This window comes from Alligator sinensis, unplaced genomic scaffold (genome assembly GCF_000455745.1).
Source record: "Alligator sinensis unplaced genomic scaffold, ASM45574v1 scaffold659_1, whole genome shotgun sequence".
Classification (NCBI taxonomy): Eukaryota; Metazoa; Chordata; order Crocodylia; family Alligatoridae; genus Alligator; species Alligator sinensis.
Genome location: NW_005842265.1, coordinates 69,745 through 96,727, shown reverse-complemented (window position 1 = coordinate 96,727; position 26,983 = coordinate 69,745). Strand labels below are relative to the sequence as shown.

Here is a 26,983-nt window from a genome sequence, read left to right as displayed (position 1 = left end):
CGCCCCTGCCACTGACCCAGCAGCAAAAGCCCACTACATCTCAACCAGCTTGCCCTAGCAGTAGTCATAGCTACTGTCTAGTAATCTGCTCCCAGTTATTCCATGACTAAACCATGTCCTGGGCACATACAGCTGCCATGGGGATCATTTAATCCATTCACACAGAAGCAGATTTCCAAACCACGGGCCACTTCACCCAAAGGAGCAGTCAAAGGTCATAGGGCTCTTGTTGTCCTTCACAGATACTGTGACAAGACACCCCAAGACAGCTCATTATATTACAATCTTTGCTCCTTCCCCACTGCAGTTTCACAGCGTACTTGCTACCTATTTAACTTGGTCCCAAGACAGGGACCCAAGCACTACGAACAGTGACCCAGTCTCCCCACTCCCACAGTGGCCGAAACCCAGTTCCACCCTTCCCAGATGCACACTGGTGGCCCCCAGTGTCCTGCCAGCTCTCACCAGGCAGACCGCTGGTGTGATGAATAACCAGCAGTACTTGATAAGAGGCCATGGCCGATAGCCAATCATGTCTTCAATATTATCATAGAAACGGTCAGCTCCTGAAGGGAAGGGAAGAGGTACCCTATTAACAGAAGGAACAACAGTAACAGAGGTAGCTTCTCTTGCAGGAATCCAACCAACTCCCACTGGGCACTGCTGTGAGGCACAACCTCCCACCATCTTCATCCCAGGATGCTCAAGCAAGGACACATAAAAGGAAGGGTACAAGGGTATCAGGTTTATCAAGAAGACCCGTGGACTGATTGAGAGACCAGCCCCACAGAGAACCAGGCAGAAGGCTCCGAGTCATTAAAACTCATCGACTCCCACTTACCGTACACCCAGCCAATACAGAGCGTCTCAAAGATGGCAACGAAGAGCAGGCACATGCCACTGGCAGCATAATAATCAAATAGTTGGAAAATGTACATCCCACCCTGGGAAGGGGAAAGGAGGTAGGGAATGGAGAGAGGAGAGAGAAATCTAAATCAGGAACTAGTGAAGAGGTTTATCCAGAGAAAGAACCAGCTCCATTCTACCAAGAATCCTTGGTGACTTTCTGCTCCCTTACAGCACAATTTCAGTCAACTGCAAGCAGAAAAAGCCACTCCCCTTATACCCCAAATATGAAGCAGTGCCAGGGACCTGCCTCAAAATCCCAGTCTCAGTAGACCATCGGTGCTCTGTCTATGGACCCTCATTTCCATGAGAAGTAAAAAGGCAAGTTACTGTCTATCTGGGCACCTGTGGCTATTTAAGACAGACTGGAAAAAATAATTCTGACAAAAACAAACAGAGAAAGACACCTCAAAGGCAAAAAGGCTTAGTGTCCCTGATTTTCCAAACTCAGCCTCCAAATATGCATCAAGACTGTGCATGAATTCCTCAGGCCCATCATCATGGGCTCACCTCTTGGCCCTTCAGGTACTTACCTTCCTTGATCTGCAGGCACTGCTGCAGTGAATTCCAGGCCCCAAAGTGCCAGTACAAAGCTAGAGGCAGCTGTTCAAAATCAGGCTCAAAGAAATGCAGGAAGAGGCAAAGAAAGACCACCAGCCCCTGGACAATAGCCCCTTCCTCTGCTAACAGGGAAACTAGGCACGATTCTGGTTCATCCCAGCTCGTACACCAGCAGAATTTCACCGATGTACACAAGGTCAGAGTAAGTCTCATCATATTTCACTGTAAATGCAAATTGCTAGCTAGTCAGGTAGGAGGAAGGAGGGCAAAAGGTCTCAATTAATTTGCAACTGAGATGGGGCTATGGCTTGCTTTGCTTTGCAAAACAGTGACCAGAATCTTAACTTCTAGCAATTCACTCTGATGTCAAGGTGGGATAGTTTCATAGTTGGTAAGGTCGGAAGGGACCTGAGCAGATCATCAAGTCTGACCCCCTACCATGACAGGAAAAAGTACTGGGGTCAAATGACCCCAGCAAGGTGTTCATCCAACCTCCTCCTAAAGACCCCCAGGGTAGGAGCCAGCACCACCTCACTTGGAAGTAGATTCCAGGTCCTAGCCGCCTCGACAGCGAAGTAGCACCTCCTGATATCCAGCCTGAATCTACCCAGTTGGTAGTTGGATGGATGTCCAGGCTACATGTCTACAGAAGAACAGGATCCAAGGGTTTAGGACAGGAAGGGAAAAATGCAATATCTGAAAAGTATCACAGGGGAAGGAAACTGCAGTTGCCTAGGTTGGAACTGGGTGGATCACTGCAACTACCCCCACTTTGTTAGAAGACACCCCAGGATCTTACAAGTCCACTACAAGCCACTTTAAAATCTTACCCAAAAGTTGACACCTCCAGCATGAGTGTGCCTACTAGCAATTTGTACTGAGTTCAGAGGAAAAAGCACTACCTGCTGGTCAGGAATCCAGGTTTTCCATTTCCCTCAGAAAAATGGAAAAAACCCACAGATTTTTCCTTTTAACAAAGAAAAAAAGTGGGTTTTTTATTTTAATGGAGATACCCACAGATTTTCCATGTTTGCAAAGAGCTCTCTGCAGGCTGGTAGAGTTCAAGCATGCACAGGCTTCTTGCAAAAAGGGTGACAGACCCTAAGACCTGTCCCAATGGAGAGGGAAAGGGGGATGGGGCAGGGCCTGAGACTCTCAGGCAGCCAGGGCTTGGCTCAGGCTCACTTTCCCTCCTGGAGTCTTTGGGGTAAGTGGGACTTGCAGCAGGCTGGGGGCAGCTGGGGGCCCCCTCCAGTGGTCTGGGGTGGCTGGGGGTCAGGGATGGGGGGCACCAGCAGTGCTGGGTGAGGGGGCCCTGTGGGGTGGGTGCAGGTGTAGGTGCAGGGCTGGGGGTGGGGCTATGGGAAGAGCCAGCAGAGCAGGTGGGGGTGTATGGGTGGGGGCTGAGGGAGCCAGGAGGTGTCCGTGGGAAGCCCCATGGCAAAGGCCAGCCAGCCCAATGGCATGTGGACTGGGAGCTGCGTGCCACCAGGCCAAGCGGGAGCCACACACGGAGTCATGGAGTCATGCACTATCAGTCCAGGCAGGCTCCATGGGTGGCTTCCTGATGGAGTGCTGGAAGCCCCATGGCCAGCTCCGTGCCTCCATGTAAGTGAGGGGGGCAGCAGGAACTCTGATTTTCCATGATGAAAAGCCCAAAATGAAATGCCAAAATATATAGGTATTTAGAATTTCTTTTATTAGAGTAATTGAGGCACTGGTAGGCTCCCAAATTTCTTTAAAACTGTATACACATCAATAAAACATTGTATTCAATTGATACAATGTTTCAGTTGAATACTGAACATTGTATTCACAGAGAATTTACAATTCACAATTTTTTTTGTACTAGAGAATTTGCTATTTTTATCTGAGAAAACCAGGATCCCTGCTGCTGACCCAGTAACAACACATCTAACAGCACCTATTGGCCTTCTTTGGGTCTCCCATCTGAGCACTGACCCACTGAGCCTCTGGAAAAATTACATGCTCCCAGACCACCCACAAGGCCTAGGGCCCTCTTTCTGTTCCGATTCCAGTTGGGCATGACAAGAGCATCACACAGATTATGAGCTGTAACCTACCTCAGTAAGCATAATCAGTCCTATCAGGTATGAGAGGATGGAAACAAGTAGAATAAGGATCTCTCGGCGGTTTTTCTTCCGGAAGATGTTAGGATACATATCAACGAGTGCTGTCACCAGGCTCTCCACACAGACAAACTAGGAAGAGAATTCACATGCCCATCAGCTCACTCCTATTACACCAGCTTCATTTCTCCTCTACTCTTCATTCCCCCACTCTCAGCACATGGATACTGCAAAACCTGAAGCCCAGAGAATGCCCCAAACACTCTGTGATCCTGTGATCTTTGAATAAGCTATGGGTACTGCATAGGGGCTGCACAGTTTACAGGATATCTATCCAAATCCCTTCCTACACAGCCAAGAAACTTTCCCCATGACATCTGGAATGGGGAGACTCGAGGTCATGGCAACAGCATCAGACTGGGCCCAGATCAGACTGCAGCATCCAGCATCAGATCAGCATCCAGATCAGACTGGGCCCTGCTGGTACTAGGCACTGCAAACACAGACTAAGCAGCTGGACACACAAGAATGTCTACACTCATGTAACTGACTTTTATATTGCTGTGCAGATGGTTCAATGAGTGTGTAGATGGTTCAAACCTCTGCACACAAACTGAGTAATGTCACCCAACCTGGTATAGAATTACCCCCGAGAGCCTCAGTAATAAAACCGCACTAGCATACTGTACAACACGGTAGAGGTTGTGTGTCTTATGTACACTCCAGGGCAGATATTGCACAAGATAAACAGGCATAATTGGCAAGGGATCTCATAGCCTACAACCTGTAATACTGGAATAAGCTGCTGGCTAGTCTGCTTCTGATCCTGGTGTGATTTACATGGCTGTCCAAAGCTATTGCATTGCGTGTTGTGACAGTAGCGTGTTGCATGTCCAGGCTCTGAAACAGTCCTTTCCTCAAAGAGCATGCAATCAAAAACATATCCAGGCTGGTTTTAAACAAGCAGGTTTAGGGACAGATACCAGCCTAGCCATGGAATCACAAAGTTCAGTGGGACTGCCTATCTGCCAGTCAAGAGGGACAAATGTGTGCATGTGTCTTTACCTGGCTATCCAGTCCAAGCAAAACGACCATCAGGAAGAAAAAGCAGGCCCAGAGTGGGGAAAAAGGCAGCATGACCACAGCTCGAGGGTAAGCAATAAATGCCAGACCAGGCCCTGAAAAGAGAAGGTAATTTATGGCAGGTAGTGATGGCCAGATCTGAAAGCCAGCAGCTATACTAGCAGCCTCTAAGAAAGGGAAGAAGAGGTCATCATAGCAGCTCAGCACTGCTCAGAACTGGTCTTCAGAGTCCATCCAGCTGCACAGTACATACTCACCTTCCACAGCGCACTCCCTGTCGCTAGCAGCCAGTGACCAAAAGGCTTCAGTGCTGGGAGACAGAGTGGAGGAAAAAGAGCAGGCTACATCTATAGGACCAAGGGGGAGTGGAGAAGAGCCACAGCAGGCTCCAGTTCCATCATGATGGCTGAGGGATGGAGCAAAACCCTCTGAGAAGAGGCTTAGTATCCAGGCAAGGCAGACATGGCTTTAGCTCTTAAGGTTGTGTGTAAAAGATCCTCACACAGTAAACACTATGAGACATTTCTTTCCTACCTCAGGAGGATGAGTGGACTCTGCTGAGATTTGGACCTGCAGTTGCAATAAGTCTAGTTAGGCTAGAGTTCATTACTATAGGGCCAGCAGCTTGGGGATGGGTATCTATCTACCTCTCTGTACATTGCTCTGCTCTTTATGTGAACTTTTTTCTCAGGTAGTGCAGAAAAGGAACCCGATGTTAGGAGCAGGCAGACACAGGATGGCCTCGCTGTGTCCTGAACACAGAACCTACTCACCTGACTCAGCTACCTCAGAAATAGGCACTCCCTGCTCCTCAGCCATAAAGCCCAAGATGGAAAAGATTGCAAAGCCAGCCACAAAACTTGTGCCACTGTTCAGAAAACAAAGAGCGATGCAGTCCCTGGGAAGGAGAAGAGATGAGCATCAGCCTGGGGGCCCAGCCAGCCAATAAGAGAAAAGTATCAGCATATTGGAGGGGGTGAAGGAAGGGAAAGGCAAGGCAATCAAAAATAAGCACCAGCCAGGGACAGCAGCAAAGGAGACAAAAGTGTCCTCCTAGAGATGTACACAGGTTCTAGTCTATACTAGCAGTTTCTGTGCAGGTATCTGGACACCACGAGCCTGTGAATGTATGTAAGGATAAATACAGGATATTTGCACGGCCACAGCATGATGCAGCATCATCACATGTTGAGGCAGCATCCTCGTCTTGCACAGTGACAACCACATAATGTCACAAGACCTGAAATAAACCTGGACCTCTCAATAATTAACACTGATTTCTCTCTGCTCATCATACTGTACCAATGGAGTCCTAACAATCTTATCTGTCCACACCACACCCCCATCAGGTGGGCATTACTCCCCACTGCAGACAGACTGAACTGACCCATGGAGAGACAGAGTGACCTGCCCTAAGCCACACAGTGAGTCTAGGGCAGACCAAGGGACTTGAACCTGGGGGTCCCAATCTCAGGTCAGCACTAATCATGGGGGCCTCCCCCCGCCCCTCCCTTCCTGAAGGAATTGCTATGCAGGATCAGACCCATGAACTGTCTGTGGCAATTACTGGATGCATCATAAAAAGGCCCCAGAAAAGTTACCTCTTTAAAGCCCAGTTCTTTTTGTTGTATCCCATTTAGCCCCAATGAAGTCTTATGGTAGCAAGTTCTAGAAGTCATTTGTGCTTGGAAGTACATGCGTGTGGGGAAGCACTAATACATTTCTTAACATCAGTTTTAAATTCAGCATTTTTAGTGCCATTGGATATCCTCTGGTTCATACATTAGGAGAAAAAATAAATAGGAGCACCCAATTTACTTTCTCTAAATCACTCATTTGAAAGCATTCTTTTTAGCATCTACCATGTCATCTTTTATTCATCTCCTCTTTAATACTAAACAGCCATGATCTATATTCAATTTCTGTTCATATTCTAATCTCTCTCCATATCTAATTATTGTCAATGGCTGTCTTGGATCCCTGTTTCTGCTACATGTTTAGAAATGTAGGGACCAGAACTGAACACACCATTTTGGGAAAAAGTATACTATAGATTTCTGTAAGAGCATTCAATATAGTCAGTATTACCATCTCTCCCTTTTTCCTTAAAGAGCCTAACATTTTATCTGCGTTATAAATGCCTCCACACACACATCGAATAAATATCTTTATTTATACTCCCCCACACACACACATTGAATAAATATCTTTATTGAACTGTCCACAATGGCACCCAACTGTTCTATGAGAGAAGTTTCAGTGTGGTTAGCATTCCTGAGGTGCAGAAATAGTTAAATTAGTCTTTCCTGCATACATTACTTTACATTTGTCACCACTGAGCAGCATCTGCCACAATGTTTCCCAATCACCTATTTTAATTATGTAGGAACATCAGGCTGGAAAGGCACCGTTTACATAGTTCACTCCAGTAACCTGGCAACCACAGGCTATCACCCCTTTCATAATTTTATCAAACTCCTTCGCAAAAACTAGCTCAGCTTTTTGTGCCACCAAGATTTCCTATTGGGAGGCAGTTCCAGACCTTCAATGTCCCAACAGTTAGAAACCTTCTAATTTCCTACCTAAATGTATCTGATACCAGCTCATACCATTTGTATGAGCCACCACTGCTTGTGCCACCACTGTCTTTTACTTTAAATAGCCCTTTTCCCACTCTGGTGTTTACCAATTTGATGTATTTATTAGAGGTTTGTTCTTTCTGCAGTTCTCCATGATCTGCATTAGTTTTGACCCACCTAAATAACTTTGTCTCACTAGCAAATGCTGTCACCTAACGTAGCCCCCTTTTCCAGGTGATTAGTAACAACATTGAATAACAGTGATCCTCATAGGACTCTTTGGTGCCCCATGCTGTTATATTCCTTTGCTAGATGGAAAATTAATCATTTTGACTATGTAAGCCAGGCCTGCAAAAGGTAGGGCAGATCTCTTGAGATGCGGGACTGCAATTGGGGAACGAAAAAGTTGAAGGATGGATACCAAAAATACATTGCTATTCAACTGCAGAGTTCAGTTGCAAATTATTAATATTTGATGGTAATGTGATTAAATAGCTTGTGCAGGACAACCACACATTCTACTGCTTTTTAGTGCCTTGCAGTTGAGGCTCCTGAAATCCTACACAAACTCACTATGAGGCAGACCATTGTCACATTCTCCATTTTATAGTGGGGAAATGGAGAGACAGATAATTAATGAAGTTGCCCAAGACCAGCCAGCAGGTCAGCAGCAAATCCAGAACAGAACCCAGACCTTCTAACAAATTGTCCCAGACCTAAATCACTAATCCACAGTTCCTTCCTCTCCCATACTTTTTCCTCCCCTCAAATGAAAGAATGTCCTGGTACAGTTCTCACTGGACAGGCATCCAGAGCCTCATAACTAGCAATGAAACGTCATCTTAATTTAACGGGAAAAGACCTCGATATACAGCTTTTATCTTTTAGTAGTCTGTAAAGCACCATGTAAACCTGCCATAACAACAACAAATGACAATGCAAAGAAAAGAAATCACAATCTAAAGAGTAAATTTTTTCTGGCAGATGGAGGGACTTGTTTAGATAGCAAATGCAATGTCCTAGTTTTTCCTGCTGTGTGCAATTTATAGGGAGATTGCCCTAACAAAGCCAGTGCTTGCTCAGGGCCCTCACAAGTCTGAGGCCAAGATGCGAGGCTTGTCCACGTCTTAATCCCACAGTAGATGACTTGCACTTACTTAGCTTAGTTGGGCCCACAGCAATTGCCTTCATTACTTGTTCCTAAAACCAGCTCTGCTGACAAATAAATATTGCATCAAAATAACAAGTTTTCTTACTTGCAAGTGGGCAAGTCTCTGGAGCTCCTTAGCTTATTGCACTAGCCTTTTACCATTGGACACTTTTGGTTCCAAATGTCAGAAGTGTCTAAACTGAAAATGAGTTTCCTCCAACATTATTCCCCACCTGAGCACTTCAGTCTGACAGTTCAGTACAATTTAACAGGATTGAGTGTCTCCATTCAGGGGTAGCCCAGCACTGAGCAGAACAGGAGGAGGGCAATGAAGATTAGGAGTGAAATATATTTGGCACTATTATTTGCAAGTTCCAAGATGAGTGGCAAGGTGTGTTACTGGACAGGAGGAGTGGGTGCCTTGTCAGCTGTGTGAGGGACCGGGCCAAAGCAGCAAAGGGAATTATAATTACAAGGTGAAGATAGACTGGCTGAATTTCATGGAAAAACATTTCATGGAATGCTACTGACCCTTCATTTTGCTATCATCAAAATCAACTCACAGGCCTCCAAAAATGCTGTTTGTGCTTATTGGAATCAAACAGGATTCTGTCCCAAGTAAGATTTAAAAGGACTCCGGACAATATAAACAAGTGTTGCATGGAGAGGCAGGACCTCTCAGCTGGGAGATAGCTGCGAAATTTCTGAAGTTCTTCCTAGGGACAGAACATGGAATTGGAGAAAAACAGCTGTAAGGGACCTTAAGAGGTCACCTATTCCAGTCCCTCTGCTCACAGGGGAATCACCCCAATCTAACCTATCTCAGACAAAAAGTCTTTCTACCTGCTACTTCAAAATTTCCAATGAGAGATTTCACAGCCTCAAATCTGTTCCAGTGTTTGACCCTCTCATAGCCAGAAAGTTCCTCCCAATATCTAACCACAGACTTGATTTCAAATATGAGGCAAAAGCAACTGCATTAAGTAAAACTACTGCAAAATTTGTGCTGTTTTGTCTCAGGTAAAAAGGGACCATGAGGCCTTTTCTCAAACCTAAACTGGTCAGTTGTCTCCATCAGCACTTTTGTCTATCATCTGTAGCAGTATTTAGAAAGGAGGAAGGAGAAAGACTACTTGAAGAATATAATTATGTCCCAGTTACCTGTAACAGTTATTATGGTATTTGTTGTAGCTGCCCAAAGCTGTCAGGCATCCCAAACAAATGGCATAAGAAAAGAAGATCTGAGTGCCCGCATCCATCCATACCTGCAAGGGAGACACAAACAGAGGTGAGGAGGAGAAAAGGCCAGCACAGTGTACAGATACCCAGATCTACAAAACCATGTAAGGACACACAGCTGGGCTCCGAAGCTGACGTAACCTGCGTGAAGGACAGTGACAGTGAGGGAAATTGGAAGGTGGAATGGGGCAGGCATACAAGCATGGTCTACAGTACAGCAACATACTGAGATACACTGTAATATAGAGCTGCAGGCAGAGATACTCTTGAATTCTAGGGCACAGTCCATGTTAACAGCAATGTACAGGGGAATTTCCAAGACCTTGTGAAGACAGAGGTACCTGTGACTTTCAATCTTAATTTTTCCTTTAATGCAATCTACAGGGGTTTGTGGCTCTCAGAGGTCTCCAAATAGCAACAAAGAACATATCAGAGCAGAAGCTATAAGACACAGTTGGGCAGTTCCAATCCCAAGCATTAGAAAAGTGCTTAATGAAATTCATTATAGTATCATTTGGCTCAGAGATTTGATTTTAAGATACAAAACAATTTCATTTTATTGAAACGATGCTAGAAGTAATTAAAGCTGTTATAATAAAAGATGTTGCTAAAAAATAAACCAAGGTTTTAGTCTGTCTCAGGGGACATGAGGTGCATTGGAACAACACTTCTCCATCATTGTCAAGAGCACATACAAAAGGTCTCAGGAAGTTATATCAGATGTCTGTCAATGCCAACTTCAATCGAAGTCTAGTTTTACATAATTGCAGATACTATTCACTTTCATTCATTAGGCTTCATCAAAGCGTTAAGCAGAGAAAATCCACAAAAGAAGTTCTCAGTGAGGAAGAAGACAACCACCATAATTATTAATCCTAACACCTTCTATGTTATACTGCTTTTCTCATTAAGATTCTTGATGCTGTTTAAGAACTGTATAGAAAAAGATCAACCAACCACCATTGAAATGTTTCCTCTTCTGGGGAGAAGAGAGAGAAAATGTCTCTTTGTTATAAACACTGCAAAATAATTGTGGGGAGAAGGGGAAGGAAGAGGGAGGGTAAAGAATAGTTTGCTAGGAAGGTTATAATTAGTCAAATTATAATTTGGCCCACACACCATAGATACCATCTCAGCTTTCTGATGCAAGAGAGGCTATGGAATATTTAAAGCAGAGATTCTCAACCAGGGTACCATTCAGATCTTTTCAAGGATGCCACAGGATGCCATGCAACATTCACACTGGTAGGTAAAGCAAACATGATTCACAGGATAAACCTAGATATTTCAAATAGGAATTCATCATTTTAAAACCATTTTGACCTGTTGTGGTCTTTGGAGTTCTTTGCAACAGAAGAATTGTATTATTATTTAGCTGTAATCAATCAGAGCTGGCATTTTCCAAAAGCTGCCTCAAGTTTATAAAGGTTGTGAGCAACTGATTTAAATGAATACAAGGTAGTCAGGAACCTTGGTTTCACAGTCTCATCAGTGTCCGTTGAAGCTAATGGGAAGACTACTTTAGATTCCATCAGGCTTTGAATCAGACCCCTGTTTCTGAACCTAAGAAAAGCCACACGTCTTGGGGCACAACTGAAACATCTCTCATAATGGCTTGGCTTTTGTCATGTACATGGCCCAAATACCCCTTTCTCTATAGTTACTCCTTAAAAAGGGTGGCAAAAAGGATCTCTCTTTGGTACAAGTTCGGTGAACAGCAACACTAGCTAAAATCTCATGCTGAATGTTCAAAGCAAAGGTTTCAACTAATGTTTATTCTCCCCCCACCCTCCACCATTGAATTGTTCCTTTCCCAGAAGTCTTCTGGTTCATCAGCCAGTGCTCTTTTCCCCCAGGCTATTATGTGTGTCAGTGTTGATTCGATTCAATTGTCATTGTTGGTTTAGTTTTGTCTTTCTTTTTACTTTTGTTCCCATGTCGATGTGCATTATATAAGGGATGCTATGATCCTTTCGCTGTTATTTTCTGGAGGAAAATCTGTTCTACCTCATTAGACAGCTGCATTAAATGTTCCTTCCCCCCTTAAGTCATCATAAAAAAGCAAAATCTGTATAATAGAAAAGGCAATGTCCTTATGCTAAACTTTGTTTTGAATGCTTCTGTAGACTGTCTCTTCTGTGAGCAACCCAGCCAGCATTCTCAATCCAAACTCCATTAAAGCCAATGGAAAGACTGCCAATGATTCCAGGGGGAAGTTGGACCAAGCCTTTTAGGCTAGGGACAGAAGTTACACATAAACCAGTTTAAGTGATCAGAAACTGGTTTAAACCTATAACAGAACAAAAGTTCAGTGCACATAAACCAGTTTCAAAATGGAAGAAACTAGTTTAAGATAAACCGGGTTGAATGTAGCATCAGATTTAACTGGTTGAGGTCAAACCAGTTTATGGAACTTCTGTCCCAGACCCCTTCCTGGTTTAAGTTAAATCACAGTCCCCCAGCATCCCAGCATGTTTTTCAGCCCTGGGCTGGGCTGTGCTCTCTGCTCCAGAGAGCAGGACTGGCCCCATCCCTCTGCTTCCTAGCTGGAGCAGAGGCATGGGCATGGCCAGACATTGACCCAGCATGACCCCCTAAGGCAAAGGGAGCAGGGAGGGGATTTATTCCCCCACCTCGCTCCCCTCTCACTGGGGGATTGCAGACAGGGTCTGCCAGCCCTGGCTGCTGCCGCTTGCCCCTGGCCAGGCAGAACCCAGCTGGGGTCACCCAGGGGGAGAGGGGAGGGAGGAAGGAATAAACCCCCTCCCTACCCGCTTTGCCTCAGGGGGCCATGCTGGGGCCGGCATCTGGCCATGCCCACGCCCCTGCTGCTGGAGCAGCAAGCCTCTTCCCAATGTTGTGGGGAGGCTGTGCTGCAGGCAGGAATGGGGTGGGCAGAGCTGCCGCAGCCTGCACAGGGCAAGTGAGGGGATTTGGGGGGGCTATGTCCACTCCAAACTTTGGCTTAGCCCCTCCATGGCCCCCCCTCTGAGCCCCACCACTGTTGCCACACAGGCTGTGGCAGCTCTGTCAGCCCTGCTCCCACCCACAGTGCAGCCCCCCACCACCGGAAAGAGGCTTGCGCTCCCCAGGACACCACAACAGGGGCTGCTGCCTCTGTCAGGGTCTTTCCCCGCCATCACTACTCCAATGGCAGGGCCGGGGGGTGGTCAGACACCAGCCCCCAGCATGGCCCCCTGAGGCAAAGGGGGCAGGGAGGGGGTTTATTTCCCCTCCCTCCCCTCTCCCACTGGGGGGCCCCAGTCAGGGTCTGCCTGGCCAGGTGTGAGCAGTGGAGGTGGCGGCCAGAGCTGGCAGACACTGGCTGCAGTCCCCCAGTGGGAGAGCGGAGGGAGGGGGCAAAATAAACCCCCTCCCTGCCCCTTTCACCTTAGGGGGCCATGCTGGGTAGGCGTTGGGCCATGCCTCTGGAGTAGCAAGGGGGGAGGGACCCTGATAGGGGCTGCTGTTCCCTGGCCAGGCAGACCCCAGCTGCAGTACCAGAGGAAGAAGGGAGAAATAAACTCCCTCCCTGCCCCGCTTCACCTTAGGGGGCCATACAGGGCTGGCATCTGGCTGGGGTCTGGCCATGCTCCTTTTCTGCACCACCCAAAAGCCTGGCACACCCCCTCCTCCTCCAGGCACACCCCAACTGGGGTCCCTGCAGACCAGGGTTGGGGTTTAAACCCCTCACTAATCATACTCAGGCCTGCTAAGGCCTGGCTATGCCCCACCCTCAGCTCAGCTTCCCTCCCGCCTTCCAGCCACTGCAGAAGGGAAGGGAGCGCTTGCTCTAGTGCCCCCTGGCTTCTGGCCTGGGCCACTGCAGGCATGTGGCTGCATTTCCAGAATCAAAAGTGAATGTTTGCTCACTTGCTTGCCAGTGAAATCTACACAGGTTAGACTGACCTGCAAAGATTGAATCGACTCAGGCTCAGCTCTTTTGAATGTCTGTACTTAGGCCCTAGGTGTGAGGCCAGGAGATTCAGAGGGTAAAACTGGATTGGAAACAGCAGAATAGTAAGATCTAGGCATAGGAAAGTTTAAAAAAAATAAACCACAAAAAAACCCAACCCAAACAACAACCACCCTTGCACTTTAAGGGTATATCAAAATCCTCCCATGATTGATTATTGAAAATCTGTTATGAATGGAAAGACAAGAGTATTGTTTTACACTCAGCTCAAAGGAACAGTGTTTATTACAATGTATTTGTGGGTTGGCAGATGGGATAGACAAGTAATCTCCTTTTCACCAAACTAAACATACCTAGTTCTTTCAGCCTTTCCTCATAGAGTCTGCATTTCAAATCCTTCACCATCTCTGCCACCTTTATCATCCTCTTCAGTTTCTCCACATGCTTCTTAAACTGCAGCAGCCAGATTTGTATGCAGTATACTAGCTGGGGCTTAACTAGCACTGACTAGGGTGATGCTATTCCCTCCCTCAGTCATATGTATTCTATTGCATTTAATGGTGGCTAAAGTTGTATTTGGGGTTTTTTGTTTTGTTGTGGGGGTTTTGTTTGTTTTGTTTTGGGGGGGAGGGACTGCATGACACCACTGAGTCATAGAGAGTCTGTGATCCACCAAAACCTCCAAATTCTTTTCATCAATGCTACTGCCTAACCACTCACCTCCCATTGTGTAGTGGTTCATTTGTTCTTTCTTCCCTAAGAAAACATGTTTACAGGCATTCTTATTTTTCAGTTAAAAAAAACTGGGTCAGAGGACACTCCACTCCCTTCTCTTGCCTGGTTGAAAGCAGATCTTCAAGGGCGATCTGAGGGAGCCTGCCATTGGTTCAAAGAAAATACTTGTTATCTGTGAAGTTCTATTGTACAGGTTCCTCTGATTTCCCTCTACTTGTGTAGGCCAAGTTCTCCAGGTCCCCTTGACAAGTCGAAGGTTCTAAATTTATCATGATGGGTTCCTCCCCATGCCTAACGCAGAGCTACCATTAGACGACATTTCATATTGGGTTACATGGACTAACTACTCTGTTTAAAAAGAAAAATACCATTCCCCTCTCTCCCCTTCCCCTTCACCCCCAATTCATTTCTCATATTTCTCTGCACTAAAGTCTGGGAGGAAATATATTTTTTCAGCCATCCAAACATTCCTCTCATCTCTAACAAAAAATCCTGTCAGGTAAAAATGTTACAGTAGCTGATCATGATGTTGTGCTAAAAGAGGATCTGCTTTAGTATACTGAGCTCTTTTCCACCACCAGTGTAAAAGGAACATCATTACCAAGGACAGCAGTTCAGTTTTATCTGGTTTATCAGACTCCTCTGGCATCCCGATGAGCTGGATAATCATTTGATGCTTGGTAGCAATTATTTGGGTTATCCAGGACATTCAATGCATGATTCATTTTCCTTTATGCTTCATTTGTTCCTGTCCACCAAAGTAACCTCCTACTCTGCTTTTAACTTGAACCTCCATGCCCAAGCTGCAGTTATCCAGAATGGTTATAGCTTGCTAGAGGATGTTCCTTTATTTTTCTCAGCTCTGTTTGATTCATTACGTAGCCTGGAATTTAATAATACTCTGCACTGAAATAGCTCCTTCCTTTGGAAGATCTCAAAGGACTTCACAAATAATGGATGGTGCCATTTTAGGAAAGAATGTTATTACAATCTGCACATAATGCACAAAATAAGGACATCATGCTATGAGGTGCTGAACTGTTACTGTCCCCATTAAAGACATGGGACAACAGAGGCACAGAGACATGAACTGGCCTATGGAAGGTCACACTATGTGTGGCAAGAAAGGAAGGACTAGTCAGTTTTATTCTGTGCCCTAGTCACAAAATTAATCCTGCTCTTCCTTCAGATTCCAAGATAGATATTTCTGAGCCTGCCAAGGGCTGGCCAGAGGCTGTGATTCCCATGCCTCTGTCCTTTCTCAGCTGTTTTAGTACCATTCTCACTGTTTGCCCAAGTCCCCAGCCTTTCTCCTGAAATAATGAACTAGCCTTATTTACTTAGCCTGAGACCTGGGGCATTCAAGCAAGTTTGCCTGGAAACACCAGGGGTCATAATCAGCCAAAGCATGAAGTAAAGCCAATAGGTAGAGCTGGAAGCATCCTTCCCTCTGTACTTCCACCTTGCTATTGCCTGCAGGGGTTTCTATGGCCACACTGACTGCTGAGTAAGAACAGTTCCTGTCTCCTGGTTTCTGGACCCCCCAAAATACATCTGCCAGGAGCACCTCTCCACTTCCCAGTGCTGCAGTGCATATTAAAGACCATCAAAACAGAGACACACAGCACGACACTGACCACTGAAATTGCCATTGGTATCAGCTACTCCCCCATACAAATACTGCCCTTGCTCCCTCTGCAAAACTGCTTTTATCCTCCCTTAATTTCCTCCCACCACTTCCCCCTGGATGGTCTCACTACTTTGAGGACCATGGTCAGAGGCAGTGCAGTTCACCAAGACAGGAGCAGGGAGAGGGAGGCGCATTCCAGCAGCAACTTCCCTAGCCTCAGTTCAGCCTGTATGTGACAGTAGCTTGTACCTAGTGCTTGCCATAGAGAAAGCTTAGCAATCTGGGTTGCCACCATACCACAAGCGACTGGTAGTGCAAGACAGAAAGTACGAGCTTAGGTCACGTGATCTTGTTTCTGCTCACTGACTGGGAAAACTGGGAGCATATAAAAGCAGGAAAAGAGCACATAGCATTTTCTTCCTTGGAATCTACATGTCCTTCTTTTCACAGCTGCAGATAGTCACCTTCCCCAAACACGTGTGAACACAAACCAGGTTACATCACCATTCACAAAAAACAAAGGAGGTACTTAACTTGGACATAAGCCAACGGAAGAGCCATCAGAAACTGGAGCCAGTGGGCATAAACAGTACTCGGAGGTGCTACCTGCTTGCTGGAACATGGTCCTTGCTCACTAGGCAACAAGGACAAGTCTCTTAGGTCTGAATTTACTAGAGGGGTTTCCAAGATCTCTGGATTCCATTTGGGACACCAAAGGCCCAATTTCCCATAGTGCTCAGCTAATTATTATTAACATCATCTGTTGTAGGAGTGGGCCTATGAGCAAAGCCATATGTGCTTACAGCTGTATCAGCACATAGAGAAAAAACGTTCTTGTCCCAAAGAGTTTATAGCCCAAGGGCCAGAGTATGTCTTTTGGGCACAACCCTGAGCAAAGGGTGGCATGTAAGCTGGACTGCTCCCGGAGTAGAACTGGGAGGGATCGCATTGATGCTCTCTAACACCACCATGTTGAAAGGAGCTGAAAGAGAAGCTGCCACAAGATACTAATGCCTTTGAAAGGATTCCCTTTACTTCTCATATCTTGTCTGCCCAGTGAACCAGGACAACAAATGGCAGAGCATAGACACCGCTATCATTCTCCCTCCTTTTCTGAAAAATCAGGCTATAGGCATCTCAAGTCACCACAGCAAAAACCAAGGCTTTGGAGTTTGGAAGCTCCTGCCTCCCAGCCCCACACACCTCCCTCCAGCCTACGCTTCCTGTCAGAAGTGCCAAACATAATCACAAGGCTATTATAAAGTATGCACATTGCACGGTGTGCACAGAGCAACAAGGGCTCTTTACCTCTGTGAGCTCACAAACGACTAAGCTGACAGAACAGGGCCAGCATTCCTTTGTCCTTTAAACCCCGCAAGGAAGCAAATAGGTTTCAGTTTTACACTGCAAAGTTCAGCAGCTTGCAGAAAGAGCTGGGGTAGGGGGCATTCACTCCCTGCTCCTTGTTTACACAGCCCAGGAAGCAGAGTTTTACAGCCTGCCTTTTGCCTGGTCCCGTCCTGCTGTTTGATGGATTAAAAAGATTTCACTAATTGTTCTTTCAGTGTCAGCACTGAGGACAAACGCAGCGTGGGTGTACAGCCACAGGCTGAGCGACCTGGCCAGCAAAACAAGGTCCCAGTTCCACAAACTGGGCAAGTCTGAGACACATAATGAGGGGAAGGAGAAAACACCAAGACAAACACAGCTGTAGGCCATCCCACTTAGACATCCCATTACAGGCCCACAACAAAAGAGAGTAAGGGATCTTTGGCCACTGGAATGGACACCCTGGCCTGAACCATTTAGTACGTGGGGCCCAGAAGACAGGAAATACAAAGAAGCATCATTCCTTCACATCATTATCCTGCTGCATGACACCCCTGCAAAGGGACAAGGAAAAACCTGGACATGCAAAACAAGAGCACAAGCAGAGGCTCAGGACATCTAAGAGATGCTCACATAGTCTGCTAGGACAGCTGCGGACTAGGCAAGTAGGCATATCACTGCCCCCGTGGATGGATGGATGGAAAAAGCAGCAGTCTACTGTAGTCCCACAAGTTCCCTGCCAATGCAAAGCCAAGGAAGCCCTGCAGCCATGTGTACAAAGATACTGTCAGGGATAGAGTTGCACAGCAGAGAGCAGAACATTGTGTAAGCAAACAGCCTCTGTGCACATGCACGCACACACATAAGCACAACCCTGCAGGACAAAAACATACAAACGCACGCACCCACAAGGTTTCTCAGAGCTGGAAAGCAGGGGTGGTGAAAAAAAACCACACAAGAACGTAGAGTCAGCTGAAGGCTTGCTGGGAAAAATAAATAAAGGGAACAAATAACATTTAGCAGGTCCAACCAACCTCCATCCTTGCTGTGAAGCATCAAGGCCCCCCAGCAGTGAAGCAGCAGCGGGTGAGGGTGAGGGGCTCATGCTCGTGCTTCTCTGGACCTCCAACTGCAGCAGGGAAATCTAAACCTACCCCTTCCCCTCCCCTCCCAAACTGGAAATAAGGCCTAGTGTTTAGCCATGTAGGTCAGTCATATCCCCCTGAGACACGTGAACACTACCCTTCCTCAATCATCCCAGTGGTCAACTCGGGTTGTGTAGCTCACTCCTGAGCAGCCTTCTGTCCCCAGCAGTGGCATCTGCCCCAGACATGTTCAATAACAAAGTCATGAATGTGTCTGATCCTTCCCGGTGGGCCACCCTTGCAGACCTAACCCTGCCCCTCTCAATGTATCTGAGCACCCCTGCTGCAGCACATTCCTACAGTGCCATGCTACATCCATTCCTCCAGACCTGGTTCCCCGTAACATCATCTGGGACCCTCCTCTGATCCATGAACTACAGCTAACAAAGAGCTATAAGTGCAGAACAAAAGCAGTCACTGTTTTGAAGGAGGATGAAGCATGGGGTCTTGGGCAACTGAGCAGCTTAAGGTAAGCATTTGCGGGGGGGGGAGACAAATACTGGTTAAAAAAACTGGAAATAGGAAAAAACTAAATAATGGAATGAGAGGGGAGAAAAATAGACCTTTTTAAAAGGCAGGGATGAAGAAGAACAAGCAAAAATTTGAGCAACAAAAACCATAAGAGAAGTAGACAGCGCATCATAAAAAATACAAATTGGACTGGACAGCAGTTTATACCGGCAGCTAAATGGGATTCAGTAATGCACACCAGGCTCAGTCCTCACCTGCTGAGTACTCTAGATCCAGAACAGCACAGATGCATGTGCTTATTTTTAAGCAAAAATAATGCCACCAAAATCAATGGATCTCCTCAGGTATGCATGTGCTTACTGGGTATGGGTCCATGGGTTAAGCAGCCTTCAGAGTTGAGCTCGTTGTTAAACGATATAGCCCTGGGATCTCATTACTTTTGTTGTTGGCCATACTTGCTTATTATGGCTTTTCCCAACTTAAGCCTCAGTTCTGCAACTGCTTCATTTGGTGGCAGACACTTGACCCCTCAAAAGCATGCAATGCCTCAGCAGCTTCAGTGGGACTGTGTAACCAGACCGGTCCAGCTGTGTGGGTGTGACTACAGAGGTGGGACCTAGACTGGGCCCTTTGGGTCAATAACCATATCTTCCTGTGTATCTATACAGTGTGAAGGGGCTACATGCCCTAACAAGGGCCTTTTAGCACTGCTGTAATACAAACAACTAGCTCTTATGCAGGCAGATCTAGTTCATCTGAGCCAGGCAGCAAATGAGAGGAGGACAGGCTTCTAGCAAGATCTGAAGGAAAAGTTCAGTTTGTTCATTGTGTAAAGGCCTCTTTCTTGCACTTCCTCCAGGAAAAAAAGAGAGAACTGGTCACCATCTCCTTTATATCGGCCTTTTATCTACTGAAAAATCTATGCCTCCTACACTTTCTCCCCTTCAAGACTAAACAAGCCAAATCTCTTCAACCTTTCCTTATAGGTCAGGTTTTCTAATGCTCTTTATCATTCTGATTGCTCTTCTCTGGACTCCCTAATTTTATCATCATCTTCCTTCAAGTGTGGTACTGAAAACTGGACATAGTATTTCAGCTGAGGTTCCTCAATGCCAAATAGGAAGGTATAATTACACCAGCCAATTGCCCATCAGGAATGACAGGGGGTGGAGGGGGACGGAGAGCCACCACCCACTGCCCTGCAAGGCCGCCACCTCCCAGGAGCAGTGGGGGGAAGGGGTGGTGGAGCTTGTCCTGCCATCCCCTCCGTCCCTGCTGTCATGGTGGCACTCTGCAGACCACTCTGTCTGTGCAGAGCACTCTGATTGGGTATTTCAGTAAACATTGTGATTGGCTGCTGAGACAACCAGTCAGAGTGCTCCAAGAGTGTTACGGACAGTAAACAGACTGAGAGACTAAGCCCTTTATATATATAATTCTGTCTTGCAGACAATGCTTCTACCAATAGACCCCAGAACAAATATTGCTTTATCACAGCAGAATTGCATTGCTGATGTATGGTTAATTTGTGACCCACTATAACCCCCATACCCTTCCCTACTGCACTGCTGCTTACCCAGGTGTTACCCATTTTGTATGAGTGCATTTGATTTCTCCTTCCGTAAATGGAGCACTTTTGTCCGTGCTTTTTGAGTTTTTCACCCTGTTGGTTTCAGACACTTTCTCCAATTTGTTAAGATCATTTTGAATTCTGATCTTGCCCTACTATCCTAGTGCAGAGGAGCTTTTGGGACCAGGTATGTGTCGGGTTTTAGATGCTAATGAGCCCATTGCTTCCCTTGTGGGAAAGTCTTCAAGAGTTTAACAGAAGTTCAGAGCATTGCTGTTAAATTCTATAGGATGATCAAGAACAATCAAAAGTTGATTACTTTCTCTACAATTCACTAGGATTATAAGAAAAAGGGAGAAGGAACAGCCATGAAACAAAGCACTTCCCAAACCTGACATTTTAAGGAAATAAACTCTCCACCTTATAGGTTCTAGCCTTATTAAGTTCTTTGAGACTGTTTTGTGTGGGGGTTAACTTTGCATTTCCAAAGTACTTCCACCAAGGAAGTTCAGTTACTTATAAGTAGCCAAGCTGGGATATTCAGTAGTGCCTCATAGAGATGTGGGTCACTGACTCTCCATAGGGACTGTGCTTCTAAAGCCTGGACAACACTATAAAGGCTTTGCTAGTATGAAGGTAGCACAGACACATTTCATATCAGCAGAAATATGCTTTTTCTTCTATAGGTAATACCAATTCCCTGAGTGAAATAAGCTGTTTTGGCCAATGGACTTTTATGCCAGTGTAAGTGAATCTTATAAAAATGTCATTTAAAAAAAAATCCTCACACCTAACCAACATTTACTATAGCGACAAAGATTTCCAGCATAGACTGAGAAGTCATTTAGCTGCTTTTGAATAATTCCATGCTAAGGTCTGTTCTATACTACAAAGTTTTGCAGGCAAACACTCAGTCTGGACTCATCTCTGCGAAGAGATGAGAGCTTTGCCAGCTAAGGCAAATGTCATCCTTTCATGAAGAACCTACTTGGCAGAAAAAACACTTCTGTTGCCATATGCTGCATCACCACTAGGGGGCTCTGCCAAGAGACTGTGGGAATAGCTATAAATAAGCAGCAGCAGCTCCCTAATGTAGGCAAGCCCTAAGAGGTTTTAGTGAGGGAGGTCAGTACCAACACCTTCCTTGTACAGATGGAGAAATGGAAAGACAAAAGGCAGCATTATTAGTTAAGCTTCTGAGTCGCTCCTTGGGCACACAGGTAAGTGTGATTTGCAGAAGTGCTGAGCAGCTCTGGCTTCCCCTGTTTTTAACTAGATAAAAACCAAGCTACTTTTAATAAGATGCCTAAACTCAAATGCTGGCAGCTGACAGTGGGCACCCAGGCTTGAGAGTTTTGGTCAAAGTAACCAACTCAGTTCAGCTACAGCTTCTCTGGCTTTAAGAACTGAAACAAGGGAATCCTGCCTCCAAGTACCTTACTGGAACCATTAGATAATGGTCCTCACATCCCCAAGAGCTGCATTCTCAGTGCACGGGAAGGTTCACTGAAGGAGATGGATATAGCATGGGCCATACCTCCCTGTGCCTTTACACAGTAGACTGCAAAGAGAAAATGCTTTGGCTGGACCAGAAAGGGTTAAAAAGGGTTACGAGGGGTTTTGCTGACCTATTTTCCAGGCAGGCACCCTTTAATCTCCTTTGGAGACACCTTCGCACAAAGACTGGTACAGCAGCTCAGCTGGAGCCAGGATTTAACGTGGAAGAACTTGTCCTGAAGAGATTAAAAACGGCAGTCGGGCACTGAACCTTCAGTCAAACTGGCAGGAATTTCTAACTGAGGGAAGGGGGGTGGAGAGGAAAACAAGGGGGACTGGGATCAGGGGCTTTCGTGGACTAACATTACAGCAGTGTTCAGAAGTACCCTCCCCCAACATACTGCAGGAGGGGTTATGTAGAGCTGATGGCCTCCAATGGCATTTGTCATGGCAGCACATCCTTAAAAAAATAAAGAAATAAAATGCATAGTTTCTGGGGGCTTCAAACACCCTGTGTCTACTTTTGGAGAAGGGTGGAGTTTTACCCTGAGTTTCTCCAGAAAACAGTGTCACCAAACAGCTGAGAGACCCTATTAATAGTGTCTACAGCCTTCATCACCTGCCATTCACATCAGCCCCAAGCCCACCAAGAGCCATACCAGAGGTAAAGGACTCTGAGATTTCAGCAACTCTGCTGGAAAGTAAAGAATAGAAGAGTGAACAGAATAGACCAGTGAGGTCAGCTGGTGATGTCAGCAGCACACTTACCAACATCAGTGTGGACTAAGTTCATACAGGAATAAAAACAAGAGATAGAGAATAAAGAATGAAGAAGAAAGAGTAAGTGTTGGAGCAGAACAAGAAATAGAACTAGACAAAGGAGGGAAAATGGGGATGAGAAGATAAGGAAGGGAAATGAATGGGAAAGAGACATGCACACATCATAGCCCAGCTCAATCATACGATCCTCCTTCCATCTTACCTGGGGGTCCCTGAGACGAGTGAGGTCTGGGTAAAGATAGAACAGGATCCCCCGGAAAGCTCCTGGCAGAGAGACTCCCCTGATCAGCAGAACTACCAGCATAAGGTATGGGAACGTAGCAGTGAAGTATACCACCTGGAAGGAAGATAAAACAGAGTATGTATGAGAGATCAGCTCATAGTAACAGCTAGGAACCCTAAGGTTCCAACTGATCATTGCTATCAAGGACACAAAGGCAGTGCAAGAGAACATAAGAACATAAGACGTGCCGTACTGGCTCAGACCAGTGGTCTATCTAGACCAACAGGCTGACAGTGGCAGGAGCAGAAGCTTTACAGCACTGGTGCTCAGTTTCAGATCAGGTGCCAGGGGCACCACACTGCCCCCCACCCAGCCAGAATCAGACTCTGACAGCTCCCACACTGCCCCTGCCCAACTCCTGTGCACTGGGACCAGACCCCACACTACCCTATGCACTTGATCTAGCATGCAGGCCCATGGGGGCTCCCCACAGGCCAGATGACACAGTGCTGGAGGCCAGAGTTTGAGCACCCCTGCTTTGGAGGGACCGCATGGAACAGGGTATACCTAGAGTGACCTGCCCCCCCATTCATTACTGTTCCTGGCATTCACAGTCACTGGTTTAAAAATGCCAAAAGAAACATCTCTGACCGTTCTGCTTAATAACTGTTAATAGATCTGCCATACATGAATTTGTCTAATCCCTTTTTGAATCTGGCTATGCTATCTGCTTCTACAACTTCCTGTGGCAATGAGTACCATAAAGTAGCAAACACACTGCCTAAAAAAAGTTTCTGTTGTTAGTTTTAAACCTGTCTCCTATTTGCAGAGGGTGCTCCCTAGTTCTAGTATTCTGGGACTTGGTGAATAACAATTCCCTATTCACTTTGTCCATACCCTTCTTGACTTTGTATTGATGGTGGACAGAGTGAATAGGGAACTGTTATTTACTATGTCTCAGCCTTCTTCTTTCCAAACTGAAGATTCCTAGCCAGTTTCTTCTGGTATGACAATTGCTCTGTATCGCTGATCATTTTGGTTGCCCTTCTCTGTACTTTTTCCAGTTCTAAATACATCCTTTTTGAGATGCAGAACTGCACAGCATGTTCAAGGTGAGGGCCCACCATAGATTTGTATAGAACGATATATTAGAAAGACACAGATCAGACAAGAGGGTCAGTAAGTGGGAGGCAAAGGAAAAGTTTGGGTTTCAATTATAGAGTCTTGGTTAAAGCACAGGAGAAAGGAATTCTCTGTTATTGGATGGTTAGTAAGGTCACCATGGGAACATCATAGACATATAGTATATATACACATTATGTATAGTGAGACCTCAGGCCAGGCCTTTTGCCAAAATAAGTCAGAGTAACTTTATTGAATTCAACATAGTTGCACTGATTAATCTTAGCTGAAGATATGGTGCCTCAATATCCTGTTCCCATGTGTTGGTTCAAATGAACACTCTGTTAATCATGGCAAGCTCCCTAGGTGGGAGTGGTCCAATAGAACATTATCTAAATAAACCCATGAGATGCATGCAGGTAACAGTAGCCCATCTGAATACATCCCTTCATAGTATAGTATCACCAAGGAATTGGTTTGAGGTGAATCATACCTAGAAGGAAGGAATAATCATTACAGCTCTTTTTGGTGTAAAGAACATACCTCTGCTGCCTGGAGGTTTTAAGACAGCAGTCCATTTACTCCATGCTGTTCTATCTAAAACCCTGCAGTCTAAAATTTCCCTGAGCTTTTCTGGGGAGGCATATCGGGTAAACAAATAGATATAGGTGCTTCTCAATGTCAAGAGGGCAACATAGATCCAGCCAATACTTACAGAAGCTCAGTTTGTGATTGCAAATAGAAAAACAATGCCTACAAGTCCCATTCTGATAGGTGTGCCTATCAGTTTCTGATACTCTATGTTCCATTATAGTAAAGATGGAGTGAGCAGGTTTGGAGAACTCAATGGTTTTCTGGCAACTAGACCAAATTAGAGGTGCATTAATGTTCGTTTTTATTACTACTACACAATTTGCCTCTTGCAAAGCAAAATACTTCCAGTGGCCACCATCCTGTCTCAACTGTGCTGAAGCACCAGCATTCAACTCTGGGGCAAGCAACTGGCTTATGTCTTACACTTGCTGCTTCATGTTGCAGGTGTTCCTAGGTAGAGAGCAACATGAAACAAAGGCATCTCACTTACAGCAGGACAGAATGACATGGGTCTGTTAACAGAAGCATCCTGACACTTAGACCCAGACAGGGTGAAGGTATCTAACTGTTGCTTGATGCAACGCTTCTTACTGTTCTCATGCTTGTCCCATGGATAATGTGGACTTACTCGGACATGTTTGAAATCCTTTACTTTAACAAAATAGCTGCATTGTTTGGAGGAATATTGACGGCCAAAATCAGAGTTAATCCTTTCAGGGATTCCATGTTTGGCAAATATAACCTTCAGTTTTGAAATTACTGTGGTACTTTGGGGATTGTTCAGGTTAATTACTACAGGATTTGATAACAATGACACACTGTAGTCTGTTTTTCCACATAAACAAATCATGCCCAAGTGCTCCCATTGGTTTACTAGCATTTCACGTAGAGTTGCGCTGTGCTTTTCTTGTATTTCTCCATATACTTTTTTAAGTCATAGTGAACATCTTCCAAAAAGTTGCTCAATTTGTTGAGGTATATTAAGCCAAAAGAATGCACCAAGGGGTCTCTGGATTTTTTCATGTCTATATGCTTAGTTAGGATTCACATTCACTTATTTTGTTGTAATGTGATGGTAACTGTTACATGGTAACTGTTCATGATTTAATCTCTTCAGGACAAGTTTTTCCACTTTAAATGGTAACTGTTCCTTTACAGACAGGGAAGACATGCCATCCAAAATCAAAAGTTCATCCTTACTTGAGGACATGAAATAATCTTTCTAGTGTCTGCACATCCATGTTATATTATTTGTTTCAAATCCTTTATCTAATCTTCCTTTTCAGTTGCCTCTAATTTCCATCATTTCCTGATTATGTGCCTGCATACTAATCCCAACATCAGTGTTGGCACAGATACTAATGTCCATAAAGGATGTATATTTTCCTGGGCAATATATAAGACCATTATCTTTCTGCAGCTGGAGAGTTTATCTTGTAATAGGGACAGGGGTCCAACAAGGGGTTTCCTCCAGACTGATCTAAGCAGTTGAGAGTTGGATTCAACTACAGTACTTTACATATGTTGTTGAAAGTGCTTGCATCCAAATCTAGTTTCATATAGCTTGCTTCCTCATTTGTACATGATATTTGTTATGGTGGCATGAAGGATTTTTATATATAACATAGCAGCCAAACTCCCTAGAGCATTGCTGCACCACCTCTGCTTGTAATTTAGTTCCTTGTTGGGATCAAGGTAAGTACTTTATTAATTCATTTTACTAGGATTATCAATTATTTGTATTGCAACAGCAATGAGAAGCCTCGGGCAGGGACTGGATTCCAGTTAAAAGAGGGTTTCTTCCAGAAATAGCTCTCAGTCTAAGAAAAAATCCTGTTTTGCCATCTATAGAAGAATATATTTTGCTTTTGTAAGGTTAGGAGGCAGTCCCATGATCTCTGTCATAGAATGAATCTGTAGCCAGCGAAGTAACTATCTGCAGTAATGCAGGGTCTATACTACTTTACACTGAAATGCAAATCATGCTTTTCTTGAAATTCAGATTCACGCTTTTTTTTCTGTGCATCACTTTAGGATATGACAGGGCAAAAATGTTTGCATTATATCCTCACTTGAAGTGAGGAATTACAAGAATGTCGTCCTTGATGCCAGCTGCTTAGGTGTCCTTCATACGTTCAAATTTCATCTCGTACTCAAATGATGCCAGAGGGGCAAGTAAAGAAACCCAGATCAGCAACATTTGCAGTCATTCGTAATGAATTTTCCAAGAGTGTGTGTGATGCTCTGACCTTACACCCCATACAGAGAGTTTCAAACACTGGCAGATGTTTATCACTCATTTAAGACAGGGCTTTTCTACATTTAGCAAGTTAACACAGTCTACTCTCTGTCACTTCATTATT

The 26,983-nt window shown here is 45.3% G+C and overlaps 1 protein-coding gene across 5 annotated transcripts in view; it reads right to left on the bottom strand.

The window, feature by feature from the left end:
• The window catches only part of LOC102372651 (sodium- and chloride-dependent GABA transporter 2), a 50,030-nt gene that overhangs the window by 2,406 nt on the left and 20,641 nt on the right, over positions 1-26,983 (bottom strand). For 4 of the 5 annotated variants that reach the window (XM_025209049.1, XM_025209050.1, XM_025209048.1 and 1 more), the window contains 7 exons: positions 22,884-23,018; positions 9,531-9,634; positions 5,414-5,538; positions 4,623-4,735; positions 3,552-3,689; positions 842-944; positions 466-566 (listed from right to left, as the gene is read on the bottom strand). In XM_025209049.1, the coding sequence (XP_025064834.1) occupies positions 466-566; positions 842-944; positions 3,552-3,689; positions 4,623-4,735; positions 5,414-5,538; positions 9,531-9,634; positions 22,884-23,018 (819 nt within the window). Of the gene's footprint in view, positions 1-465; positions 567-841; positions 945-1,997; positions 2,111-3,551; positions 3,690-4,622; positions 4,736-5,413; positions 5,539-9,530; positions 9,635-22,883; positions 23,019-26,983 lie in introns of all 5 variants that reach the window. The other variant, XR_003095041.1, reaches the window with a different exon arrangement.